This window comes from Sus scrofa, chromosome 14 (assembly GCF_000003025.6).
Source record: "Sus scrofa isolate TJ Tabasco breed Duroc chromosome 14, Sscrofa11.1, whole genome shotgun sequence".
NCBI lineage: Eukaryota > Metazoa > Chordata > Mammalia > Artiodactyla > Suidae > Sus > Sus scrofa.
The window spans coordinates 120,985,633-121,010,716 of NC_010456.5; the positions used below are offsets into that span (position 1 = coordinate 120,985,633).

General features: G+C 37.3%; 1 protein-coding gene across 1 annotated transcript in view; it reads left to right on the top strand.

Moving 5' to 3' along the window:
• The window catches only part of SMC3 (structural maintenance of chromosomes 3), a 39,296-nt gene extending 16,004 nt beyond the window's left edge, over positions 1-23,292 (top strand). The window contains exons 9-29 of the mRNA XM_005671452.3: positions 438-613; positions 1,389-1,469; positions 1,781-1,945; positions 2,245-2,366; positions 3,369-3,582; positions 7,534-7,637; positions 8,088-8,187; positions 8,515-8,675; positions 8,990-9,131; positions 11,030-11,180; positions 12,958-13,110; positions 15,130-15,281; positions 15,994-16,152; positions 17,079-17,186; positions 17,674-17,782; positions 19,042-19,289; positions 19,372-19,584; positions 20,465-20,656; positions 20,803-20,980; positions 21,852-21,958; positions 22,882-23,292. Coding sequence (XP_005671509.1) covers positions 438-613; positions 1,389-1,469; positions 1,781-1,945; positions 2,245-2,366; positions 3,369-3,582; positions 7,534-7,637; positions 8,088-8,187; positions 8,515-8,675; positions 8,990-9,131; positions 11,030-11,180; positions 12,958-13,110; positions 15,130-15,281; positions 15,994-16,152; positions 17,079-17,186; positions 17,674-17,782; positions 19,042-19,289; positions 19,372-19,584; positions 20,465-20,656; positions 20,803-20,980; positions 21,852-21,958; positions 22,882-22,953 — 3,107 coding nt within the window. The 3' untranslated portion in view covers positions 22,954-23,292. The remainder of the gene's footprint in view (positions 1-437; positions 614-1,388; positions 1,470-1,780; positions 1,946-2,244; positions 2,367-3,368; positions 3,583-7,533; positions 7,638-8,087; positions 8,188-8,514; positions 8,676-8,989; positions 9,132-11,029; positions 11,181-12,957; positions 13,111-15,129; positions 15,282-15,993; positions 16,153-17,078; positions 17,187-17,673; positions 17,783-19,041; positions 19,290-19,371; positions 19,585-20,464; positions 20,657-20,802; positions 20,981-21,851; positions 21,959-22,881) is intronic.

Here is a 25,084-nt window from a genome sequence, read left to right on the forward strand (position 1 = left end):
CACTGGTTTTTAAAGGAAGCCTAGGAGTTCCCGCTGGCGCAGTGGGATCAGTGGCGTCTTGGGAGCACTGGGACACAGGTTTGATCCCTGGCCTGGCACAGTGGGTTAAGGATCTGCTGTGACTGCACCTGTGGCTTCAGTTGCGACTGCACCTGGGATCTGATCCCTGCCCAGGAATTCCAAATGCTGAAGGTGGCCAGAAATGTGGGTGAAGAGGAAGGCCTTTGCTACATGTAATATAAGAATCAGTGTCGTCATGTGTAAGTTTCTCTGATGCTTTTCACCATAAAGCATTGTAATTGTCATTTTAGTATCTTTGGTTTGGTTACCACCTAATATTAAATAATGCTATAGTTCTTAAGATTAACTCATGGTATATTTAAGAATTCTTATTTAATAAAAATTTTATTCAATTCCATGTCTCATTTTATTTTAAGAGGGCAAACGGGAAAAAATCAATGAGTTGTTAAAATACATTGAAGAGAGATTACATACCTTAGAGGAAGAAAAGGAAGAACTAGCTCAGTATCAGAAGTGGGATAAAATGAGACGAGCCCTGGAATATACCATTTACAATCAGGAACTTAACGAGACTCGTGCTAAACTTGATGAGGTAAAATATTTAATCTTTGCCACTTCACATTAATTTTATTTTTGTGAATATGTTAAACTCATACTACATGTATACCTTGCAATTATTTTAAAATACATACTTCAAAATTTTTAAACCTCTTACTGAATTCATTACTCAGCGACTTTTCTCTTTCAGCTTACTCCAAGGAGACGCCTGGACCCACATGGTCCTTTCTGTAGTTGTATCTGAAATATTACAGGTGGTGACAGGCAGACCAGGATGAGAGGAAGCCAGCTTTAAAGTTTCATGAGTTTTTTTTTTTTTCTACCCCCTGGCTTTTTTTTTTTTTTTTTCTTCTCTTTTTTTGCTTTTTAGGGCTGCACCAACAGCATATGGAGGTTCCCAGGCTAGGGGTCAAATCAGAGCTACAGCTGAAACCTACACCACAGCTCACAGTAAAGCTGGATCCTTAACCCACTGAGTGAGGCCAGGGATCGAACCTGCAACCTCATGGTTCCTAGTCAGATTCGTTTCCACTGTGCCACAACGGGAACTCCTTTCCTGGCTTTTTAAAGTGTGTTTTGTAATTAGTATTAACTGATACTTTGTACAAAAATTTGTTTCAGATAATGCTGAAAACTACAGGTGTTTTCTATTTAAAACCACTAAAATTTTTGGAAAAAATTTTAAGCAAATGGTTATTTTAACAGATACTTTTAAAAATTTGCTAGATGTTATAAAATATTGAACAAATACAAAATGGGTTAGAAAACATAGCTTGTTTTTTTTTTTTGTTTTGTTTTTTTTTTTCCAGCTTTCTGCTAAACGAGAGACGAGTGGAGAAAAATCCAGACAATTAAGAGATGCCCAGCAGGATGCAAGAGATAAAATGGAGGTAAGGTTGTAAACTAGGCTTAGGTTAATGCACATTTTTGACTACAGTAAAGGTTTGGTTTTTTTTTTTTTTTTTTTTTTTTTTTTTAATTGAAGTATAGTTGGTTTACAGTGTTATGTTAGACTTCAGTAAACATTACGTACCAGAATTATGGAATGGTAACTTCAAGTGTGTCACTGGGGTTGAGTATTGGAAAGACTTAGTAGTACTGAAAGTTTAAATGAAAGAGAAGAGACACATTAATGGTGTCCCGATTTTGCTATTGTATTTCTAGTTGTCTGGCTCATATCTATTTGATACTTTTTGAATAGGATATTGAACGCCAAGTTAGAGAACTGAAAACAAAAATTTCAGCTATGAAAGAAGAAAAGGAGCAGCTCAGCGCTGAAAGACAAGAACAAATTAAGCAGAGGACTAAGTTGGAGCTTAAAGCCAAGGATTTACAAGATGAATTAGCAGGCAATAGTGAACAGAGGGTAAGTTAAAATGCTAAAAATGAAAGACCTGAAAGTTCAGGTGAGTGGAAACTGCAGAGGACAGTCTTTTCTGTGACAGGGGTGCATGCTTGAATTTTTGTGAACGATTTGGTGCATTAAAATAATTTACATTCAAGTTGCAACTCAGTACTGTCTTTATTAATGTTTTAAAATTAGCTATGTGTTGCAGGATCAATTTTCTCATAAATTTTTTTCATGAGAAAATATTTTATGCTAGACTTCTAAATTAAGCAAAAGTTTTTAAGCAGTTTGCATTTTTAATCTTGCTTTATTTACAGAAACGCTTATTAAAAGAAAGGCAGAAGCTGCTTGAAAAAATAGAAGAAAAACAGAAAGAACTGGCAGAAACAGAACCTAAATTCAACAGTGTAAAAGAAAAAGAAGAGCGAGGAATTGCCAGGTCTGGGGTTTTTTTTCCAACAACAATTCTGACTTTCTACATGGTTCCTCTTTAGAACCTTAAATAGCTCTGGGTTAAGAAGGTACAGTAATTAAGGGCGGCAAAAGTATAATGCCCATTTTGAACTAACAGCTAATGTTAAACAACAGCTGTGGGCCAAGTATTGTTATATTCATATTGCCTACATTTTTTTCGTACTCAAAGGCCCTAGGAGATCCGCATTATCCCCATTATAAATTTGACAGACTTGAGGCTCTTGGAGGTTTTGTAGCTTGACTAAGGTAGCATACCTAAATGTTGTTGGGGTTTAAAAACATGCATGATGACTGTTATTTTTTTACACAAATTATGTCTTGCTGGATGTTCATTCTTCCACTTTCTTTTCATACTTGATGTTTTAACATCAAGATATTTTAGAATCTATCCATAGTATGGACTTGCTAGTACTGATTTCATAATTTAGTACATTATCATGTTTTTATGCCACTTATATTCATTTTAATGAATTGCTTTTTTATATCCATTGCCCTCCCCCCCCCTTTTTTTTCTTACTGTTTTACAAAGTTATGTTATCTGGGTGTTAATATTTGTTCTGTATGTTGTATTTTCTCTGTCTTCTTCTTGCCTTTTAACCTTCATAGTCTTCTCTTGTAGGGAGTTGAAAATGTTTATATAGTTAAATAGTTGGAGCATTTTTGAAAATTCCTGAGATATGGGGTACTAGAACTGTTGAGATTTACTAATTGAGACCTAGAATGACCTTAAATCCTTTGGAGGTGGGCTATTTTACTTGTCATTAACTGTGATTTTCAAGTTAAATTAATGTTGTAGAGAACTAGTCCAAGGACCTCTGCTAGATAACAGTTGGTTTTTATGCCTAATTCCTTTTCGTGTGTAATTTTTAAATGGTTACTGTCTCTGTGTACTCATGAGGTATTGATTGCAATAACTTTGGTTATTTCCTGTTCTCTTTTTCAATCCATTCTCTTGTGTCTTGTGTAGATTGGCCCAAGCTACCCAGGAAAGAACGGACCTTTATGCAAAGCAGGGTCGAGGAAGCCAGTTTACATCAAAAGAAGAAAGGGATAAGTGGATTAAAAAGGAACTCAAGTCTTTAGATCAGGCTATTAATGACAAGAAAAGACAAATTGCTGCTATACATAAGGATTTGGAGGACACTGAGGCAAATAAAGAGAAAAATCTGGAGCAGTATAATGTAAGAATTTTTATGGCTGCTTTGTGAAGTCTTTCAGAAGGGCGTGAAAATGTGCAGCTTTATTTCTTTATTTTTGAATAGTTTATATGGTACTCTTGAAATATGCAAGATAGGTACATACTTAGATAAGACCAGTACAATTTAGTATTATATATACAGTAGTTCTCTTTTTTGAAGAATGTTTTTTAAGAATATTTTTTCCATGTCAAAGATTGTCCAAAAAAAAAAAAAACAGGAGTTCCCGTCGTGGCGCAGTGGTTAACGAATCCAACTAGGAACCATGAGGTTGCGGGTTCAATCCCTGGCCTTGCTCAGTGGGTTAAGGATCCAGCGTTTCTGTGAGCTGTGGTATAGGTTGCAGATGCAGCTCAGATCCCGTGTTGCTGTGGCTCTGGCATAGGCTGTCGGCTACAGCTCCGATTGGACCCCTAGCCTGGGAACCTCCATATGCTGTGGGAGCGGCCTAAGAAATAGCAAAAAGACCAAAAAAAAAAAAAAAAGATCGAATATATTTTTTAAAGTATTTTTATGAATTGTAGTATGTACTTGGACTGTACCCTTAACTTTTTTTTTTTTTTTTTAGGGTTGCACCCATGGCTTATGGAAGTTCCCAGGCTATAGGTCAAATCAGAGCTGTAGCTGCTGTCCTACGCCACAGCAACTTGAGATCTGAGCCACATCTGCAACCTACACCATAGCTCACAGCAGTGCTGGATCCTCAACCTACTGATCAAGGCCAGGGATCAAACCTGTGGTCATGGATGCTAGTCCAATTCATTACCGCTGAGCCATGACAGGAACTCCTCTGCACTTAGCTTTATTATTATTATTTTTCGTCTTTTTAAGGCTGCACCCATGGCACATGGAGGTTCCCAGGCTAGGGGTCAAATTGAAGCTGTAGCCACCGGCCTATGCCGCAGGCACAGCAGCGTCAGATCCAAGACGTTTCTGTGACCTACACCACAGCTCACAGCAACGCTGGATCCAAACCTGTGTCCTCATGGATGCTAATCATATTTGTTTCCTCTGAGCCACGATGGGCTCTCCCCTCTGCCCTTAACTTTATCTTTTGTCTTTTGTTGTTGTTGTTGTTGTTGTTGCTATTTCTTGGGCCGCTCCCACGGCATATGGAGATTCCCAGGCTAGGGGTTGAATCGGAGCTGTAGCCACCGGCCTATGCCAGAGCCACAGCAATGCGGGATCCGAGCCGCGTCTGCAACCTACACCACAGCTCACGGCAACGCCGGATCGTTAACCCACTGAGCAAGGCCAGGGACCGAACCCGCAACCTCATGGTTCCTAGTTGGACTCGTTAACCACTGCGCCACGACAGGAACTCCTGCCCTTAACTTTAATGTGATATCATATAAGTCCAAAATATGACTTTATAGTAATTTAAAATTTTTCCTTTTTTTTTTGAGGGGGTGGTGGTAGTTTTTGCTGCTCCCTCAGCATGCAGAAGTTCCTGGGCCAGGGATCAATCCCAAGCCAGAACATTGACCTGAGCCACTGCAGCAACAGTGCCGGATCCTTGATCTGATGAGCCACACAGGAACTCCCAGAATTTTTCCATTTTTATATTCTAATGTAATTTTCTGTCAATTTAATAGCTTACTGCAGAATGTGTATTTTTTGTTGTTGTTAAAGCATTGGTGATTTTATAATATTTTCTAAATGAATTAAACATTTACTATGCATGTTTAGCATTTCCTTAACAATTGAAGTAGAAGATGAGATCACTTTCAGAGTAAGAAAGATTTTACATTATTTAAAATGAGAAAGGTAAAAAAAATGTTTTGTTTCGTTTTGTTTGGCCATGCCCTCGGCCTGTAAAAGTTCCCAGGTCAGGGATCAAAGCTTTGCCACAGTAATGACCCAAGCCACTGCAGTGACAATGCCGGATCCTTAACCCACTGTACCATAAAAGAACTCCAAAAAATGCTTTCTTAAGTGGTATATGTGGTGTATATAGGTGGTTGGAGGGTGACTGAAGTGATGAGAAGGGAGTCTGTAGGACAGATTTAGGGTGAGGAGAATGTATTCATACATGCTCAGGGAGATGCTTCTTAACCCATGAGATCTGCACCAGTTGGCATGCTTGGTTTATCCAAAAAGCCACTGAAAGCATAAAATATTAAATGCGTATACTTGAATATTTTATATATAATGTTTGTATTGTTTACATATAAAAACAAATATCAAGTGTTTCTTTTTAAATAGATAAATGTATGTTTATGTAGCCACCAGCCTGTACCACAGCAACACCAGATCCTTACTTAACCCACTGAGCAAGACCAGGGATTGAACTTGCATCCTCATGGTTACTAGTCATATTTGTTTCTGCTGAGCCACTATGGGAACTCCCAAATATATATTTTTTAGTCTTTTTTTTTTTTTTTTTTTTAAATGACCACACCTGCAGCATATGGAAGTTCCCAGGCTAGGGGTCAAATTGGAGCTGCAGCTGCCAGCCTACACCACAGCCACAGCAGCTGGAGATCTGAGCCCTGTCTGTGACTACACCACAGCTCACAGCCATGCCAGATCCTTAACCCACTGAGCAGGACCACGGATCAAACCCACATCCTCATGGATAATAGTCAGGTTTGTTTATGCTGAGCCATTGTAGACAATTTTTTTTAGATCAAGGTTCACAGCAAACTTGAGAGGAAGGCTAAGAGATTTCCATTATGTCTCCTGCCCTCATACATGCATAGATTGCCTCACTATCAACATCTTCCACCAAGATGTGTACCAGTCTTTTAAGGTAGAGGCCAAAGATGTTTGTTTGTTTTAACTTTTGACTGCACCTGCAGCATGTGGGAATTTCCAGACCAGGGACTGAACCAAAACCACAGCAACAGCAATGCCAGGTCCTTAACCACTAGGCTACCAGAGAACTCCCCAAAGATATTTCTTTTGAATATAAATAGTGATTCAAGTTCCTGGAGGACTTTCTTGTTAGGAGTCACACGTTTGGGTTTTTGTCTTTTTAGGGCCGTACCTACGGCATATAGAGGTTCCCAGCTAGCAGTCTAATCGAAGCTGTTGCTGCCGGCCTTCACCAGAGCCACAGCAATGCCAGATTCAAGCCATGTCTGTGACCTACACCGCACCTCACAGCAACTCTGGATCCTTAACCCACTGAGCAAGGCCAGGGATCGAACCCTCAACCTCATGGTTCCTAGTTGGATTCGTTTTTGCTGTGCCATGACAGGAACTCCAGGAGCTACACATGTTAAATTCAGTTCTTAAAGGTGGACGAGAACAAAATTCAACATTCAATCTAAGATGATATATTGCATTTGTCATGTTTCTGTTAGTACCCTTAATCTGGACCATTTCCTGTCTTTCCTTGACTTCGTGGCTTGACCTTGTTATCTATTAACGTACACACATTTTTCCAGTGAGAGGTTTTATTCATTCCTTTTTGAAGTTATTTTTCAATATTTCAGTCATAGTTTAGCGTATCAAAATGGCCAATTGTGAAAGTGAACTCTGCTCTTTATGGTAGGTAGAGATGACATTACAGTGCTGATTACATTGTGCAAAGCAGCCTTTTGCGTTTTAGTGTATTCCTAAGTCTCCTGTGTTCTTGTGTATGTGTGGAAAGGGGGCAGTATGGAAAGTATGCACTACAGTGTTTTGAGAATTTATTAATGTGTTTTTTCTTCTTTTAGAGTTATGTGTTAGAGAAGTAGTAAGGTCAAAGTTAGTAGTGGTGAACAAATTAATTGTGTTTATTCGTTTATATGCCTGTTAAGCCATTGCCACAATTAATATAAACTTTTCATCACCCCCAAATAATTCCTGTTCCCCTTGGTAATATCTCCCTTGCTTCTTTCCTGTCCTCCTCCCCCATCCTCTGGTAATAACTGATCTGCTTTCTGTCACTATGGATTACTTTATATGAAGGTGGATTTTAAATTTGAGTTGTTTTTATTTTCATAGAAACTTGATCAGGATCTTAATGAAGTCAAAGCTCGAGTAGAAGAACTGGACAGAAAATACTATGAAGTAAAAAATAAGAAAGATGAATTACAAAGTGAAAGAAAGTTAGTATAGACTGAAATATTCTTTATTTTTTTTATTTATTTATTTTTTTGTCTCTTTAGGGCCACACTCGTGGCATATGGAGGTTCCCAGGCTAGGGATCTAATTGGAGCTACAGCTGCCGGCCTGCGCCACAGCCACAGCAGTCGAGATCCGAGCCTTGTCTGCGACCTGCGCCACAGCTCACGGCAATGCCAGATCCTTAACCCACTGAGTGAGGCCCCAGATCAAACCCACAACCTCATGGTTCCTAGTTGGATTCATTTCTGCTGAGCTATGATGGGAACTCCTTCTTTAATATTTTTTTGAGTAATACTTGTTACTGGCTGTTAAGTGGTATTTAAGTTATAAATTATTAAAATTTAATTTCAGTACCTACTCAAAATTGTATACTTTTGGTGCATTGTCTTAATGCTTTTAAAATTAAAGACAGTCTAATTTTTATTTATTAGTTACTTGTGGCGAGAGGAGAATGCAGAACAGCAAGCACTTGCTGCTAAAAGAGAAGATCTAGAAAAGAAACAGCAACTTCTTAGAGCGGCAACAGGAAAGGTTCGCAGGTTCTTTTCGTTACCTTAGTTTTCATTGAGTCAGTTATTGGACAAGAATGTATTAGCTTTGAAGAGAAGACTGCAAATTACTTGTCTTATGAAACCATGGGTATTATTTAAGTACATTTGCTAGTAAAGATAGCACTTTTCATTTTTAATGCGAATGTCGGAACATATAAGATATTGCACGTAGTTGGCATATTTCAAGGGAGTGACCTGTTTTTGGAGAGAGTGTTTAATCTAGTATATTTTTTACTGTATAGAGTAATGAGTTCTTACCAGCAGAAGTACCATTGGCAATATTTTAATATTTTTCACTTCTAAATAGGCCATTTTAAATGGAATAGACAGCATCAACAAAGTACTAGACCACTTTCGTCGAAAAGGAATAAACCAACATGTTCAGAATGGCTATCATGGTATTGTGATGAATAACTTTGAATGTGAGCCTGCTTTCTACACATGTGTGGAAGTCACTGCTGGAAACCGGTAAGATTTTTTTGTTGTTTTGAATTTTTAAAGGAAAGAGGGAATACGGGTAACCCAAGAAACAACTCTTTGTAGTTTTACTACATTATGTCTCCCAATATCATCCTGTATCCTTAGTTACTCATTTTTTTAATTAAAGATATACATGCTAAGTGTTGTTTCTAACTGTAAAAGCTAAAATTTCCCCTTTTTGTACTTTTTCACTCTCGATTGGATTTGCTCTCCCCCATACAAATAAGATTGCATAGAAAAAAAGTAAATTGTTTGCTTAAATGTTTACAGCACTTTAGACGTGTTGTTCTGTTTACATGTAGGTTATTTTATCACATTGTTGATTCAGATGAAGTCAGCACGAAGATTTTGATGGAGTTTAATAAAATGAACCTTCCTGGAGAGGTTACTTTTCTGCCTCTTAACAAGTTAGATGTCAGGGATACTGCCTATCCTGAAACCAATGTGAGTTGATGTGTGTTAAAGTCTGCCTTTCTTTCAGTAAGTTTTTTCTTGTGTTTAGCACATGCTAGTGCATGGGCACTATACATTGGGATTCACATGGTCTGTGAGATAAATAGGCCTTTCTTACTGTAGAGCATAGTCAGTGCTGGGTGAAGAAGGGAAGGGAGATAGAGATAGAGGTCCCAGCCAAGACATAAAACAAGCCATTTTAAAAAGCGGAAACTGTTAAAATATATTAAGTACAGGATATGTTGAGAGTGTATCTTAGATAAAGTTAAGATTAAATAGTTGGAAAAGAATTTCCTGAGGAACTATCACTTTAAAGTGAATATATTAAGGTTTTCCGAATATACTTTTTCAAATCGTTTAAAGTTAGAAGTGTCTAGCAAGATGATAGAGTCTGAAAGCATAATGTTGCTTTTGATATTAGTGGCTATACTTTTTAAACAGATTAAAAATATTCCCTTGTACAAGTCAACCTTGTAAATTAACTATACTTGAATTAAAAATATTCCCTTAGATATCATTCTTGAAAAAATGTAATTGCTTTTAGGTGTTTGGCTTCAAAATGTTGATAGTAGTAGCAACTCTCACTATTTTTTAAGGTTAAAGCTAAAATCCTATGAGAATGATCTACAATTTAAAAGGAACAGTGAGAGTCTTATAAGCTGTTTAATTGGTTGACTTTTTTTTTCCTTTTAAATCTATAAATTGTCTTTGAAGTTTTAGAATAAATTGAGTCATATGTGATATGTGAATAAAGCAAGACACAAAAGAATGCATGTAGTATGATTCCCTTTTTACTAAAAAGTAAACTTAGTATGATAGAACAAGAAAGTGCAAGGACGCGATTACCACAAAAGTTATAATAGTGGTAACCTCTAGCAGGTAACCATTAGAAGTAACCACTGTGATTAGGAAAGAGCTACACACATGGCTTCTGGATGTATTTTCTTTCTTGTCGTACATGGTGGCTATATTGGTGTTCACTTTGTAATTACTAATTTAGGCTTAACATATTTATGGTATTTTTCTGTATGTAGAATGTATTTCCTAATTTTGAATTCTGTTCTGACAGTTTAGGAGAGAGGGGAAAAATTTTATTTGAAAAGTTATTTTTCTGAATATCCAACTTAGATAAAAATAAAATGAAAATATTTTGAGGAAACACTAGTAGTTTACATTTAGCCCTTCTATTTGACAGGTGCTATCCTAAGAGTTTCACATATATAACTCACCTAGTCTTTTTTGGTGTGTGTGGGGGGAAGCACAGGTGCAGCATATGGAAGTTCCCAGGCTAGGGGTTTAATCGGAGCTACAGCTGCCAGCCTACATCACAGCCACAGCAGTGCCAGACCTTACCTGTGTCTGTGACCTATACTCCAGGTCATGGCAACACTGGATCCTTAACCCACTGAGTGGGGCCAGGGATTGAACCCACATCCTTATGGATACTAGTCAGGTTCACTTCTGAGCCACAGTGAGAACTCCGTAACTCACCTTGTCTTAACGTTGTCATTAAGGTAGTATTTTTATTACAGTTTTGTAAATAAAATAACTGTTATATAGAAAAGTTAAGTAGTTTGTCCAGAGCACACATCTGAGTGGCAGAACTGGGATTTGAACTTGAGCAGTCTGGCTCCAGAGCCACTAAGGTCTTTATCACTGTGTTCTAGTATTGAAAACCTGGATGATTTACATGAGCACAATTTCTAAGATTTTTCAATAGAGTGATTTTTCTAACATTTTCAGTGTTTTACCAATCATATGGAAACATTAATATAAAAGTATGAAGACATTTGTGTTTATTTGTATTTCATAAAGATGTTATTCATAATTCTGCTAAGACATTTTAATTGTGTTATGGTCTCTTTGTTAACAAAATATTCATTTTTCAGGATGCTATTCCTATGATAAGTAAATTGAGGTACAATCCCAGATTTGACAAGGCTTTCAAACATGTGTTTGGAAAAACACTTATTTGTCGTAGTATGGAAGTTTCAACCCAGTTGGCCCGTGCTTTCACAATGGACTGCATTACCCTGGAAGGTTTGTAATAATTCTTAACTTTGAGTAAATAGATTCCATTTTAGTTTTAAGAGTGTTTGAAATTCATGTCCATTTATTTCTCATTTTTAATATAGTTGGTTTATCCAAATTTATTCAAGTATAATCATTTATTCTCTAGTAAGGTTTCTTAATCTTTTTTGTACCATGAACTCTTTTTGGTTTTTGGTGAAGCCTATGGACCCTTTTCAAAATATTTTTGAGTATATAAAATAGCTTTGGATTACAAAAGACACCAGTTACATTGGCATTGTTATTTTTTAAAATATGTTAGTAATTTATTCTTTAAGGTATTCAAAAATTTTGGAGTTCCCCTTGTGGCTCAGTAGAAACACATACAACTAGTATCCATGAGGATCGGGTTCAGTCCCTGGCCTCTCACAGTGGGTTAAGGATCTGGCGTTGCCATGAGCTGTGGTGTAGGTTGCAGGCAAGGCTTAGATCTGGCAGTGCCATGGCTCTGGCGTAGGCCAGCAGCTTAGCTCCAATTCAACCCCTAGCCTGGGAACTTCCATATGCTGCAGATGTGGCCCTAAAAGGAAAAGAAAGGAAAAAAAACCATGAGATTTAGCAATGGTTCTCCTAAATTTTATCAGAATTTGGGTTAAAAACCTCTGGTATATTGGTTCGTTCACCTTCGTTTTCTGTATTTTCCTTCTCTTTGTAGTTTGTTAATGAAAGAAGCTTTACCTCTATATGTTTAGAAGTTTTTGTTGTTTTGAACCATCTGAAAATAAGTCATAAAAATTGTGAAACTTCATCTCTAAAAGTTAAGCATGTGTTTCCTAAGAATAAGGACATTCTCCTTTATAGTCATAGATCATTGTTATAGCTAAGAAATTTAATATTAATCCAATTACATCATTTAAAAAGTACATTCAAGTTTTCTTAATTGTCCTAAAATATTTTTCTGTCTAGGATCCAACAAGGATGCATGGAATACTTTCTCTTTAGATTCTTTCAGTTTCAGTACAGGACAATTCCTCCTATTCCTTCCCACCCTTAGAAATTGACTTTCTTGAAAAAAGTTTTGTTTTCTGGATTTGTCTTATTCGATTCATTAGGTTTAGGATAAGCATTCTTGAAATGAGTGATGTGTACTTCCTATTGTGAACACAAAGTGTGCACTGTCACAGATGCCTACTAGCAAATCTTGGTTGTAAAGAAGCTTTTTCCCCTTTGTAATCAGTAAGTGGTATGTGAGATTATCCTTTGAGAATACATCAATATTAGGTTTTCCAAAAACTTGTTTTACCAGTGGTTTAGCATCCTTTGGTGACCCTTGCCTGACTCGGTTAATACATTGAGGGTTTCAAAGTGGTGATTCTTAAATTCCATGATTGCTTTCACTATTATGTAAAGAAGAGCCCTGTCCTTTTTTTAATGTATTATTGTGATTTGTGGATTTTTAATTTTTATTCAGTGTATTCACACATTGCCATTATTATTTCTGATTTTTAAATTTTCCCAAGTATGGCCAGTAGGAATTCTAAGCTAGGGCTTGTGTCCTGTTGACTTGTTCCTATTAGTCTTCAGCACTTCTTTCCTTTATGGTAGATATTCAAGCTCACCTAGAAGGTGTATTTTTTAAATGCACTTTTTCATATTGGAAAGCAAAATTTTTTCCAAAGTGGCTTAAACTTTTAACTTAGTAATTCTAATTAAATAGGTAAAGCCTTTACATTTGTCATTTGATTATTAATTTATTGTTGAATAAAGAAGTTATTATACAGAATTACTACCTTTCTTTTGTTTTTAGGTGACCAAGTTAGTCATCGGGGTGCTTTAACTGGAGGCTATTATGATACAAGGAAGTCTAGACTTGAATTACAAAAAGATGTTAGAAAAGCAGAAGAAGAACTAGGTGAACTTGAAGCAAAGCTCAATGAAAACCTGCGCAGAAATATTGAAAATATCTTTTTATCTTGTTCTGATGTAAAGAAAGAACTGCATTTTGGTTGGAATATAGAATCTTTTGCATGTTAGATGTGTTTTCTCATATACAGTGGGGAAAAATATCCCATGTCTTTGACTTTTATTTAAGCACAGAAGCTTATGCTATATGTCTCTTTAACTTAAGATAGGGAGAAAACAAAAAACTATTTGGACATCCTTGGCTTAACTGTTAAATAGCTAATAGCAGTGAGTCTACTTCTAAGAGAAAAGAACCTGAGGTATGCTAAAATTTAAGGTTATAGAGGAACCTTAGGAGGATTGGTCAGTCAGAAAACCAGGATAGTATTTCAGTGGAAGACTGAAGAGCAGTGTCAGGAATGCCACATACTACATAGAAGTTAAGTATATAAGGGTTGAAAAATGTTCATTAGATTTTATTATCTTGAGATCATTTGGCTCACATTGGGTATTAGTGGAGGAAATGGCCATCAAAATCCAAGTCTCAGTAACCATAGTTCTCTCAGTTTTTTCAAATAAAAACAGTGTTCTATGAAGACTGACCAGTTTTGGCTCACAGCACAGTTGTGCATGTGCATTTTCTTAAAACAACCATGGTATAAGGCAAACGTACTTTATGTATTTTTTGCATTTTGTCACACAATATTTAAAATGCAGGTATTTACGCAGTGAAAATAATTTTACTGTTTCATTAGGATATTCTTTATTGAGACTGGCTTTATAAGAATGTAAAGTTCCTGTAATGGCTCAGCAGCAGGTTAAGAACCCTACTAGTATCCATGAAGGTGCAGTCAATCCCTGGCCTCATTCAGCGGGTAAGAATCCAGCGTTGCTGCAGAGTGCAGCATAGGTCACAGATTTTGCTCAGATCTGTTGTTGCTGTGGCTGTGGCATAGACCAGCATCTGCAGCTTTGATTCATCCCCTAGCCTGGGAATTGCCATATGCCATTAGGTGTGGCCCTAAAAAGGAAAAAAAAAATGGGAGTCTAGGAGTTCTCTTGTGGTGCAGTGGGTTAAGGATCTGGCATTATCACTGCAGGGTGTTGGGTCACTGTTGTGGCATGGGGTTTTATCCCTGGTCCATGATCCCTTCCACATGCCACAGGCATGGCCAAGAAAATGAGTTTATAGCTTCTTTGCCATAAGTTGCAGCAAAAGCACAGAGAAAAATGTAAATAAACATCTTAGGTTTGACTTACGTATAGTATACTTATGCATAGTATACTTTGAGAACTGCCCAAAGTTGGCAAGATGTGAGCACAAAGAAAGCATGGGGAAAGACTAAGAAAAAGAAAGGTATTGATAGCATGCACCAGCTGCCTTCCTGTATTTGATAATCTAACTAGGTGCAGTTATTCTACATTGGGCAAGACCTTCATACCCAATTCCCATATATAGTGCTTTAAGCATAATGTTATATAGTAAATGTTCGTTGAATGAAAAAATAATATGTAGGTATATTTCCAATGCCATTTTCGTGTGTGTGTGTTTTGTTTTTTTGCCATTTCTTGGGCCGCTCCCGCGGCATATGGAGGTTCCCAGGCTAGGGGTCCAATCGGAGCTGTAGCTGCCGGCCTACGCCAGAGCCACAGCAACGCGGGATCCGAGCCGAGTCTGCAGCCTACACCGCAGCTCATGGCAACGCTGGATCCTTAACCCACTGAGCAAGGGCAGGGATCGAACCCGCAACCTCATGGTTCCTAGTCGGATTTGTTAACCACTGCGCCACGACGGGAACTCCTGTAGGTATATTTCATTTTGCTTCATTTAGGCTTCCCAAGATTTTTTTATAGCACTTAGTAAAATAGTATGTATGTTGTTTTGAGAGAGAAGTGGGGACATCAGATGTTTTAAGCTTCTTTTGTAACTAAACACATTTAGTGTAGTATTTAATTCAGCCTTGTTATAGTCCATAAATTTTTGGTAATAGCTTTTCTTTAGGGGTAAAGAAAAGGAAGGGGATACACAATGTTATGTTAATAGGCACTGAAGAGAATTTTCCTTAGCCTTGTATATGGATTAATAATGAAATTGATCAGCTGATGAACCAAATGCAGCAGATAGAGACCCAGCAAAGGAAATTTAAAGCATCTAGAGATAGCATATTATCAGAAATGAAGATGCTGAAAGAGAAGAGGCAGCAGTCAGAGAAAACCTTTATGCCCAAGGTTCGTAAGTATGCTTTTTTAATGATTTGTTTTAATAATAAATATTGGGTGGACCACATGTTATATAGGTTATATAACAAATTGTGTTCCAGACTTTCCAACTTCATTAAATGGGCATTTTGAGCTATGGCATAATTAGTAGTGTCTGATAGTAATAATATATTATAGTAGTGTCTGATAGTATAATATAGTAGTGTCTGATAGTAGTAGAGTCAGCCAGTAATAATTTTTGTTAAGTACCATTTATGGATTTATTTGGATATTTGATTACATCCTGTCCAGATTGTGTTAAAATGAGTAGAAAGTAAACTACTACTGCCATTACAAAAGATAATACATATTGGTTTCATAAACATGAAGCAATTTTAACAAAAACTGTTAATTTATTACATAAATAGTACTAAAACAAAGTTTATAAAATATTTATCAGTTATGCCACCCTAACATTCTAGTAACTTCTTTTTGTTCTTATGAATGTTCATAAAGATTTTTATATGTTTGACCACAGAATATGATGTGTTCCACATATCCTGCGTAGTATCACATATTTTTCTTGTTAGTAGTTCTAATTATAAAACTTAATGGATACCTAATATTTGATTGATATGATTCTTTACCTCACTTTAATATCAAATATAGACTGATTCAAATTTTCACTGTCATAAATGATGCATTGATACCTTTATTAATAAATGGATAATCTGTCATATAGCAACGTAGCTTACAAAGTTTGGAGGCCAGTTTGCATGCTATGGAGTCCACCAGAGAATCATTGAAAGCAGAACTGGGAACTGATTTGCTTTCTCAACTTAGTCTGGAAGATCAGAAGAGAGTAGATGCACTGAATGATGAAATTCGTCAACTTCAGCAGGCAAGTACAGTTGACAGAAAAGAATTTTTTTGGAGTTCCTATTGTGGCTCAGTGGGTTAACCCAACTAGTATCCATGAAGATGTGGGTTCAGTCCCTGGCCTTGCTCAGTGGGCATTGCTGTAAGCTGTGGTGTAGGTTGCAGACGCAGCTCGAATCTGGAGTTGATGTGGCAAGGCGTAGGCTGGCAGCTGTAGCTCCAGTTTGATCCCTAGCCAGGGAACCTCCATATGCCTAAGGTGCTCAGATCCTGCATTGCTGCAGCTGTGTTGTAGGCCAGCAGCTGCAGCTCCTATAGGACCCTTAGCCTAGGAACTTTCATATGCCACAGGTGTGACCCTAAAAAGAAAAAGAAAAAAAATTTTTTGTTGATAGTTGGCTATTGTGAAAAGTGTCTTTCTGCTAAAAAGGAACGTGAAAGGGATTATTGGGAAAGTATAAAACTTAGTAGATTTCTAATCATAAAAGTAAATGAGGTTTTAATAAATTTTTATAAACCGTGTGTTAGGATTACATAAAAAATATTATTTAATGCACATTTGTAATTAGTAAGATTGAGCATACATAGCTTTATTAGCTTTGCTCTGTTTAGTGATCTGACCACATTTGTATGTTTATTTTTTATGTTTATTAATATCGTTTTGAGTAAACATTTTAATAACATTTGATTTTTAAGTACAGAGCTGTAGACAGTTAACACTAAGTTCAAAAAATTAAAAGCAGAAAAAGAAAATACAGCATGCCTTGTAAAAAAAACTGCATTCTCGATGGATAAAAGAAAAATGAAGAAAATTTGGGGCTTTTTAGAAAGGTGTAAAACTCCATTTCAAATCATTTGAACACAGACAATGGTGAAAACAGCAGATGAACAGCATTCCTTTGTGTGAAGTGTGCATGCTTGTGTAGATAAACAGTTTTGTTTTTCTAGGAAAACAGACAGCTGCTGAATGAAAGGATTAAATTAGAGGGTATTATTACTCGGGTAGAGACTTATCTCAACGAGAATTTGAGAAAGCGCTTGGACCAAGTAGAACAGGTATGTTCTTTTTTGAGGGATCCATAATGACCATAACGTTTTGAAAGTGCTTACATGTGAGTGTCTGAGAGTACAGCTTTGTGGACAGAAAGGCTAGCAGTCTGATCACCTGCCCTGTCTTAGAGTTATAGCACTGCCACCTAGTGTACAATATTGGGCAAGTCATTTAATATTTCTAAGCTCCAGTTTCCTCCTGTGTAAAATAAGCATAGCTATAGTACCTGATTTATATGACTAGTATATGCTAGGTTTCAATAAAATAGTTAGTTATGAATATTTTCTCAGTAGTAGTCAGATGCTGAGAAATTTTATAGTTGTTATAACATTTTTTCCCTCTAAACTGGATACAGTATTTGAAGTATATTTTTTACTTTTCATAAATGTTTATTTTAAAGTATCAACAGCTGTATAAACGTTTGGCAGTCATAACATATTGAAACTAATGAAATTCATATTTTGTGGTTTAATGCTAAGTTTTGTGTTACAGGAACTCAATGAACTGAGAGAGACAGAAGGGGGTACTGTTCTCACTGCTACAACCTCAGAACTTGAAGCCATCAATAAAAGAGTAAAAGATACCATGGCACGATCAGAAGGTGAATTTTTATTTAGTAAAAATGTTTTTAGTACTTAGTTAAATTTAGCTTGTTCATTTTACAAGGTTGTTGACTGCAAAATGAAATACCTAGGGAGTTCCCATTGTGACGCAGTGGTAGCGAATCCGACTAGTATCATGAGGATGCAGGTTCCATCCCTGGCGTCTCTCAGTGGGTTGGGAATTTGGCATTGCAGTGAGCTGTAGTGTAGGTTGCAGATTCAACTTGGATCCCATGTTGCTATGGCTGTGTTGTAGGCCAGCAGCTGTAGCTCCAATTGGTCCTCTAGCCTGGGAACTTCCATATGCCACAAGTGTGGCCCCTAAAAAACCAAAAAACAAAAAAAAAGAAATATCTAAATAGGCAAAAGCATGTACTAATAGTTTTATGTGTTTTTCATCATCATAAACAATTTATAATAAGCGTAGTTTAGGGTGTTTATTATAAATAGTAACCTTTGTTTTATTGAAATGATTTGCGATGATTTTTTTTTTTTTCTTTTTTGGCTACTCCAAGGCATATGGAGTTCCTAGGCCAGGGATCAGAACTGAGCCGCAGTCTCAGCCTAAGCTGAAGCTGTGGCAATGTTAGATCCTTAACCCACTGTGCCGGGCCAGGGATCAAACCTGTGTCCAAGTGTTCCCAAGATGCCGCCAATCCCATTGTACCAGTGGGAACTCTGTTTATGACAATTTTATGAGAGGCCACACATTATTAGTTTCATTGACAAAAATATGAAATAGCTGAATCAAATTTCTTACTACTTAGTTGCTGAGAAGAAAATAATATTTGTTTTTTATAAACATACTTAAATGACTCACGTACACCAGTTTGTCTTGAATTCTTTCATAAATTTTCACAGTAGGAGTTCCGATTGCGGCTCAGCAGTTAGCGAACCTGACTGGCATCCATGAGGCCGTGGGTTCGATCCCTGGTCTTGGCTCGGAAGGTTGAGGATCTGGCATTGCTGTGAGCTGTGGTGTAGGTCGCAGAAGCGGCTCGGATCCCAAGTTCCTGTGGCCCTGGCATAGGCCGGCAGCTGCAGCTCCAATTGGACCAGTAGCCTGGGAATCTCCATATGCCACAAGTGTGGCCCTAAAAAGACAAAAAGACCAAAAAAGTAAAATAATAGATAAATTTTCCCAGTAAAATTTAAACCTATTTATATTAATGGATTTGACCATTGAAATCTTTGGTCAAATAGGACTCTGACTTTAAAATAGATGTTACGGCCTGATTTGGTTTTCCCCTCATTTTAGATTTGGACAATTCCATCGATAAGACAGAAGCTGGAATTAAGGAGTTGCAGAAGAGTATGGAGCGCTGGAAAAATATGGAAAAAGAACACATGGATGCTATAAATCATGATACTAAAGAACTAGAAAAGATGACAAACCGACAAGGCATGCTACTGAAGAAGAAAGAAGAGTGTATGAAGAAAATTCGAGAACTTGGATCACTTCCCCAGGAAGCATTTGAAAAATACCAGACACTGAGCCTCAAACAGGTGAATCTTGTTGATTTTAAATTTGAAATATTGCAGATTTCCCCTTAACAAATTTATTTATACATTTTTTTTCTCTCTACAGTTGTTCCGAAAACTTGAACAATGCAACACAGAATTGAAGAAGTACAGCCATGTTAACAAAAAAGCTTTAGATCAGTTTGTAAATTTCTCTGAGCAGAAAGAAAAGTTAATAAAGCGACAGGAAGAGTTGGATAGGGGGTACAAATCAATCATGGAACTGATGAATGTACTTGAACTTCGAAAATATGAAGCTATTCAGTTAACTTTCAAACAGGTATGTTTCTATTTGTAATTGATGCATACGCAAGGTAAAATTTTCAGATACTATTCAGTTTATTCAATTTGTAAAGATTTTAAAGCTTTTTTTCCCCCACTAATAGTTGGTTCTAATACATGTTAACAAATCGAATTTATAGGATGCTGATATAGTAACTAGAATGTCTTGTGTTTTAGTTCTTAAAAGGTTCCAACCTGTTATTCTTGTTCTTTTTTTTCTTCTTCTTCTTTTTTTGTCATTTCTGGGCCGCTCCTTTGGCATGTGGTTCCCAGGCTAGGGGTCTAATCGGAGCTGTAGCTGCCGGCCTACACCAGAGCCACAGCAACGCGGGATCTGAGCCTCGTCTGCAACCTACACCACAGGTCACAACAACGCCAGATCTTTAACCCATTGAGCAAGGCCAGGGATCGAACCCGCAACCTCATGGTTCCTAGTCGGATTCATTAACCACTGAGCCACGACTGGAGCTCCCTGTTACTCTTTCTCTTAAGATTAAAAAATAAAAATACTTTTGGAGTTCCCATTGTGGAGCAGTGGAAACAAATCTGACTAGTAACCATGAGGTTACAGGTTCAATCCCTGCCCTTGCTCAGCGGGTTAAGAATCCAGCATTGCCGTGAGCAGTGGTGTAGGTCGCAGACATGGCTCAGATCTGTGTTGCTGTGGCTGTGGCGTAGGCCAGCAGCTGTAGCTCCGATTCAGCCCCTATCCTGGGAACCTCCATGTGCCATGGGTGATGCCCTAAAAAGCAAATAATAATAATAATACTTTTGATTGCTTTTACATAATTTCTGTCTGTTTATGCAGTAATATGTATAATTTCACTAAGCAAAGTATAACATATTCCAATTGATACCCAACTTTTTTTTATTTTAAGGTATCCAAAAACTTCAGTGAAGTATTCCAGAAGTTGGTACCTGGTGGCAAAGCTACTTTGGTGATGAAGAAAGGAGATGTGGAGGGCAGTCAGTCTCAGGATGAAGGAGAAGGGAGTGGTGAAAGTGAGAGGGGCTCTGGATCACAAAGCAGTGTTCCATCAGTTGACCAGTTCACAGGAGTTGGAATTAGGGTAAAATACCTTTACATTCAGTTTTCCCCAGAGCACTGTAGAATATTTTGCAAATCTAAATTGGTGTGTTGTGTATGCAATTTAATTTTAAGAGATAACAGTGATTTTACCTCCTTGAGATATTAACTCACTGAATGTTTTCTTAGGTGTCATTTACAGGAAAACAAGGTGAAATGAGAGAGATGCAGCAGCTTTCAGGTGGACAGAAATCCTTGGTAGCTCTTGCTCTGATTTTTGCCATTCAGAAATGTGACCCAGCTCCTTTTTACTTGTTTGATGAGATTGACCAGGCCCTAGATGCTCAGCACAGAAAGGCTGTGTCAGGTTAGTTTTGGTTTTATTGTTTCATAGTAACTTGCTAAAAATGATAGCTTACCTCTTTGATATTATATTCTTTGTTGTCTGATATATCTGGGGAGATTAGACAGGGTATTAATCAATAAACAAAATAATTTTTTCAACAGGATTTTAAAAGTTTAGTGTTAGAGTTCCTGACGTGGCATAGTGGGTTAACGATTTGGCTTGTCTCTGTGCCATTGCCAGTTCGATCCCTGGCCTGGCAGTGGTTAAGGATCTGGTGTTGCCTTGACTGTGGCGTAGGGCTGCAGTTGTGGCCAAAGTGGGGGAAAGTTGTTTTGTGTGATAAAATTTAATTTGCTCTGACATTATTTTCTTTTTCTTTTTTCTTTTTTCTTTTTTTTTCCTTTTTAGGGCTGTACCTGCGGTGTTTGGAAGTTCCTAGGCTAGGGCTCAAATCAGAGTTGTAGCTACTGGCATACGCCACGGCCATAGCAACTCAAGATCTGAGCCACGTCTGCAGCTTACACCACAGCTCATGGCAAAATGCTAGATCCTCGACCCACTGAGCAAGGCCAGGGATTGAATCTGGGCCCTCATGGATACTAGTTGGATTTGTTTCTGCTTTGCCATAATGGGAAATCCCTGACATTATTTTCTAATGCTGTGTTAGAAAGTGCTTCTTCTTTATATTTTATAACTTTAAGATACCGGTGTTTGTATCTTAAGATTTATCCCTAATTTACAAAATCAAGTTGGTATTTTTTGTAGATGTGTGCATGGAAATTAAGAGTTTCAGGCAGTTTTAAATTTTAGCTAAAAGTAAAAACAGTTGCTTTTAAATTTTTCAGTCTGAGAAAAGGGTTTTATTAAATTACTATTTTATTTCTTTTTACAGATATGATTATGGAACTTGCTGTACATGCTCAATTCATTACAACTACTTTTAGGCCTGAATTGCTTGAGTCAGCTGACAAATTCTATGGTGTAAAGTTCAGAAATAAGGTAATTTTTTTCCTACACGAAGTTTAAGTTCATGTAGTATTTACCTCATTATAACTGTTGAGGTCATGTTTTATGTTATTTAAGTTATAAAAGAAAATTTAGAATGTTGTCACTTATCTAATAATGAAGTATTTGTAAAGAAAAAAACTTCAAATGCCTGTGGAGGATAGCAGTTTTTTGTGGCATTCATTGCATTGATTTTTATTCTCATTGGCATTAGGAGACATTATCTTCCTGTTTAGTCTATTTAGTGCTTATTTAATGCACAGTCTTTAGCAGTTATGTACATTCATTTATATTTGACTAGACCACACAGTTTTTCTTGGTGTTTCTTTGAAATAGCAAAATAATAAAAACAAAAATGGTTCAAATTATTCAGACATTACTACTTATCTATATCTTCAAGAGCATTAAAATGCAGAATATTTTCTAAACTAATGCCTTCAACAAACAGCAGTATAAAGTTTTTATCAGTCAATGTTTGTTTTTTGTTTTTTGTTTGTCTTTTTTTGCTTTTTAGGACTGCACCCGAGGCTTGTGGAAGTTCCCAGGCTGTGGGTCTAATTGGAGCTATAGCTGTCTGCCTACACCACAATCACAGCAATGCCAGATCTGAGCTGCGTCTGCAGCCTACACCGAAGAGCCATGTCTGTGACCTACACCGCAGCTCATGGCAGTGCCAGATCCTTAACCCACTGAGCGAGGCCAGGAATCAAACCGGAAACCTCATGGTTCCTAGTTGGATTCGTTTCTACTGTGCCACAACGGGAACTCCAATCAGTCAATGTTTTAGAATCATTTGCTTAATATATGAAATTTATAGGTGATAGGCTATTATTTTTAAAATATTACCTTATATAGTGGGAACACTGATGTATTTCTTTAAGGTTTAATAGGTTTTGTTTTTAATATTTGTTCTTCAGGTTAGTCATATTGATGTGATCACAGCAGAAATGGCCAAAGATTTTGTGGAAGATGATACCACTCATGGTTAATTGGAAAATATTGCCCACTGGTTTGGAAGATGTGTATAGTAACATGATTCTTATACCAGGAACTGTAAATTTAAACCTAAATATCTGGTAATTATTAATAGCCTTCAGACATAGAGCATACATAGTCCTTTTATATTACTGTCATTGTATTTTATAATGTACTCTGTAATGTTACAGTTTTTACTTATAGCTTGAGAATTTTATTTCCCACACAACTCTTTGTAAAGTGTCCTCCTATTTTACATCTTTTGAAATGTGGTAAATATTCTTTCCTAATTATTTTATCAATTATATTGCCTCTTTTATAGCTTCAATTAAATGATTGGTTTTATGACTAAATTTGTGTTTTATGTAGCTTTTTATTTATAGTTGTATGATTAGAAACAAATAGAAAAGTTCTGTTTTCACCTAAAAGAAGATTTTTTTTAAATAGAATTTAATATTCTTGAATTACATCAGTGATTTCCAATCTTGGCTGCATATTTAAATCCATGCAGGAGCTTTAAAAAATGTAACACTACTGGAATCTTTCCCTAGACCACTTGAATCAAAATCTTTAAGGGATGGGGTCTTGGTCGTTTTTAATTCTCAAGTTTCCCAGGGTGATTCTGACCCTCAGTGAGGGTTAGAACCCCTGCTTTAACTCAGTGTAACAGTCCTTTAAAAATTATTTTTAGGAGTTCCCGTCGTGGCGCAGTGGTTAACAAATCCAACTAGGAACCATGAGGTTGTGGGTTCGGTCCCTGCCCTTGCTCAGTGGGTGAAGGATCCAGCGTTGCCGTGAGCTGTGGTGTAGGTTGCAGACTCGGCTCGGATCCCGCATTGCTGTGGCTCTGGCATAGGCTGGCAGCTACAGCTCCGATTAGACCCCTAGCCTGGGAACCTCCATATGCCGCGAGAGCGGCCCAAGAAGTGGCAAAAAGACCAAAAAAAATATATATTATTTTTAATTTAAGGTGGCTGTGTGTTTAATAGAAGTTGGGAAGGGTAGGAGTTCCTGTCGTGGCTCAGTGGTTAACGAATCTGACTAGGAACCATGAGGTTGCGGATTCGATCCCTGGCCTTGCTCAGTGGGTTAAGGATCTGGCGTTGCCGTGAGCTGTGATGTAGGTCGCAGACATGGCTCGGATCCCGCATTGCTGTGGCTGTGGTGTAGGCCCGTGGCTATAGCTCCGATTAGACCCCTAGCCTGGGAACCTCCATATGCCGCGAGAGCGGCCCAAGATATGGCAAAAAAAAAGAAGTTGGGAAGGGTATCCAAGACATTGAGCCATAATATGTGCTTGTTTTTCTGGATAAGTAAATAGTTTGTAAAACCTTATTATTTTAACGCTGGGCTTTTCCCCAGATGATATCTTTGTTGTTTATTGTGTCTTAAAATTGCTTTATTGAGACAATTCACACACCATAAAACTTGGCCTTAAATGGTGCAATTCATTGCTTTTTAGTATATTCACAGAATTGTGCAACTACCTCTGCAATCTAATTTTAGAACATTTCAGTTACCCTAAAAAAGTAACATTGTACCCATTAGCAATCACTCTACCCTCTCCCCTCATCCCTCCCTTGGTGATCACAAGTCTGTTTTATATCTCATACTATGGATTTGCTTATTCTGCACATTTCATAAAAATGGAAATATACAATATGGGACCTTTTGTGACTGCCATCCTTTATTTAGCATGTTTTCAAGGTTCATTTGTGTTGTGTCCCATAGTGGTACTTGATTGCTATTTATTGCTGAATAATATGCCACTGTATGAATATACAGTTGACCCTTGAACAACATGGGTTTGAACTGTGCAAGTCCACTCATACTTGGATGCTTTTTAAAATACCTATATTGTATTTTTTTTTTGGCCCCACCTGCAGCACGTGGAAGTTTCCAGGTCAGGGGTCGAACCTGCACCACAGCAGTGACCTGACAACACTGGATCCTTAATCTGATGAGCCACACAGGAATTCCTGTCATTTTGTAGATCTTTAAATGTGAGGATAAAGTTTGTTTTCATAATATGTGGAATCAGGAGTTCCCATCGTGGCTCAGCGGTTAATGAATCCAACTAGGAACCATGAGGTTGCAGGTTCGATCCCTGGCCTTGCTCAGTGGGTTAAGGATCCGGTGTTGCCG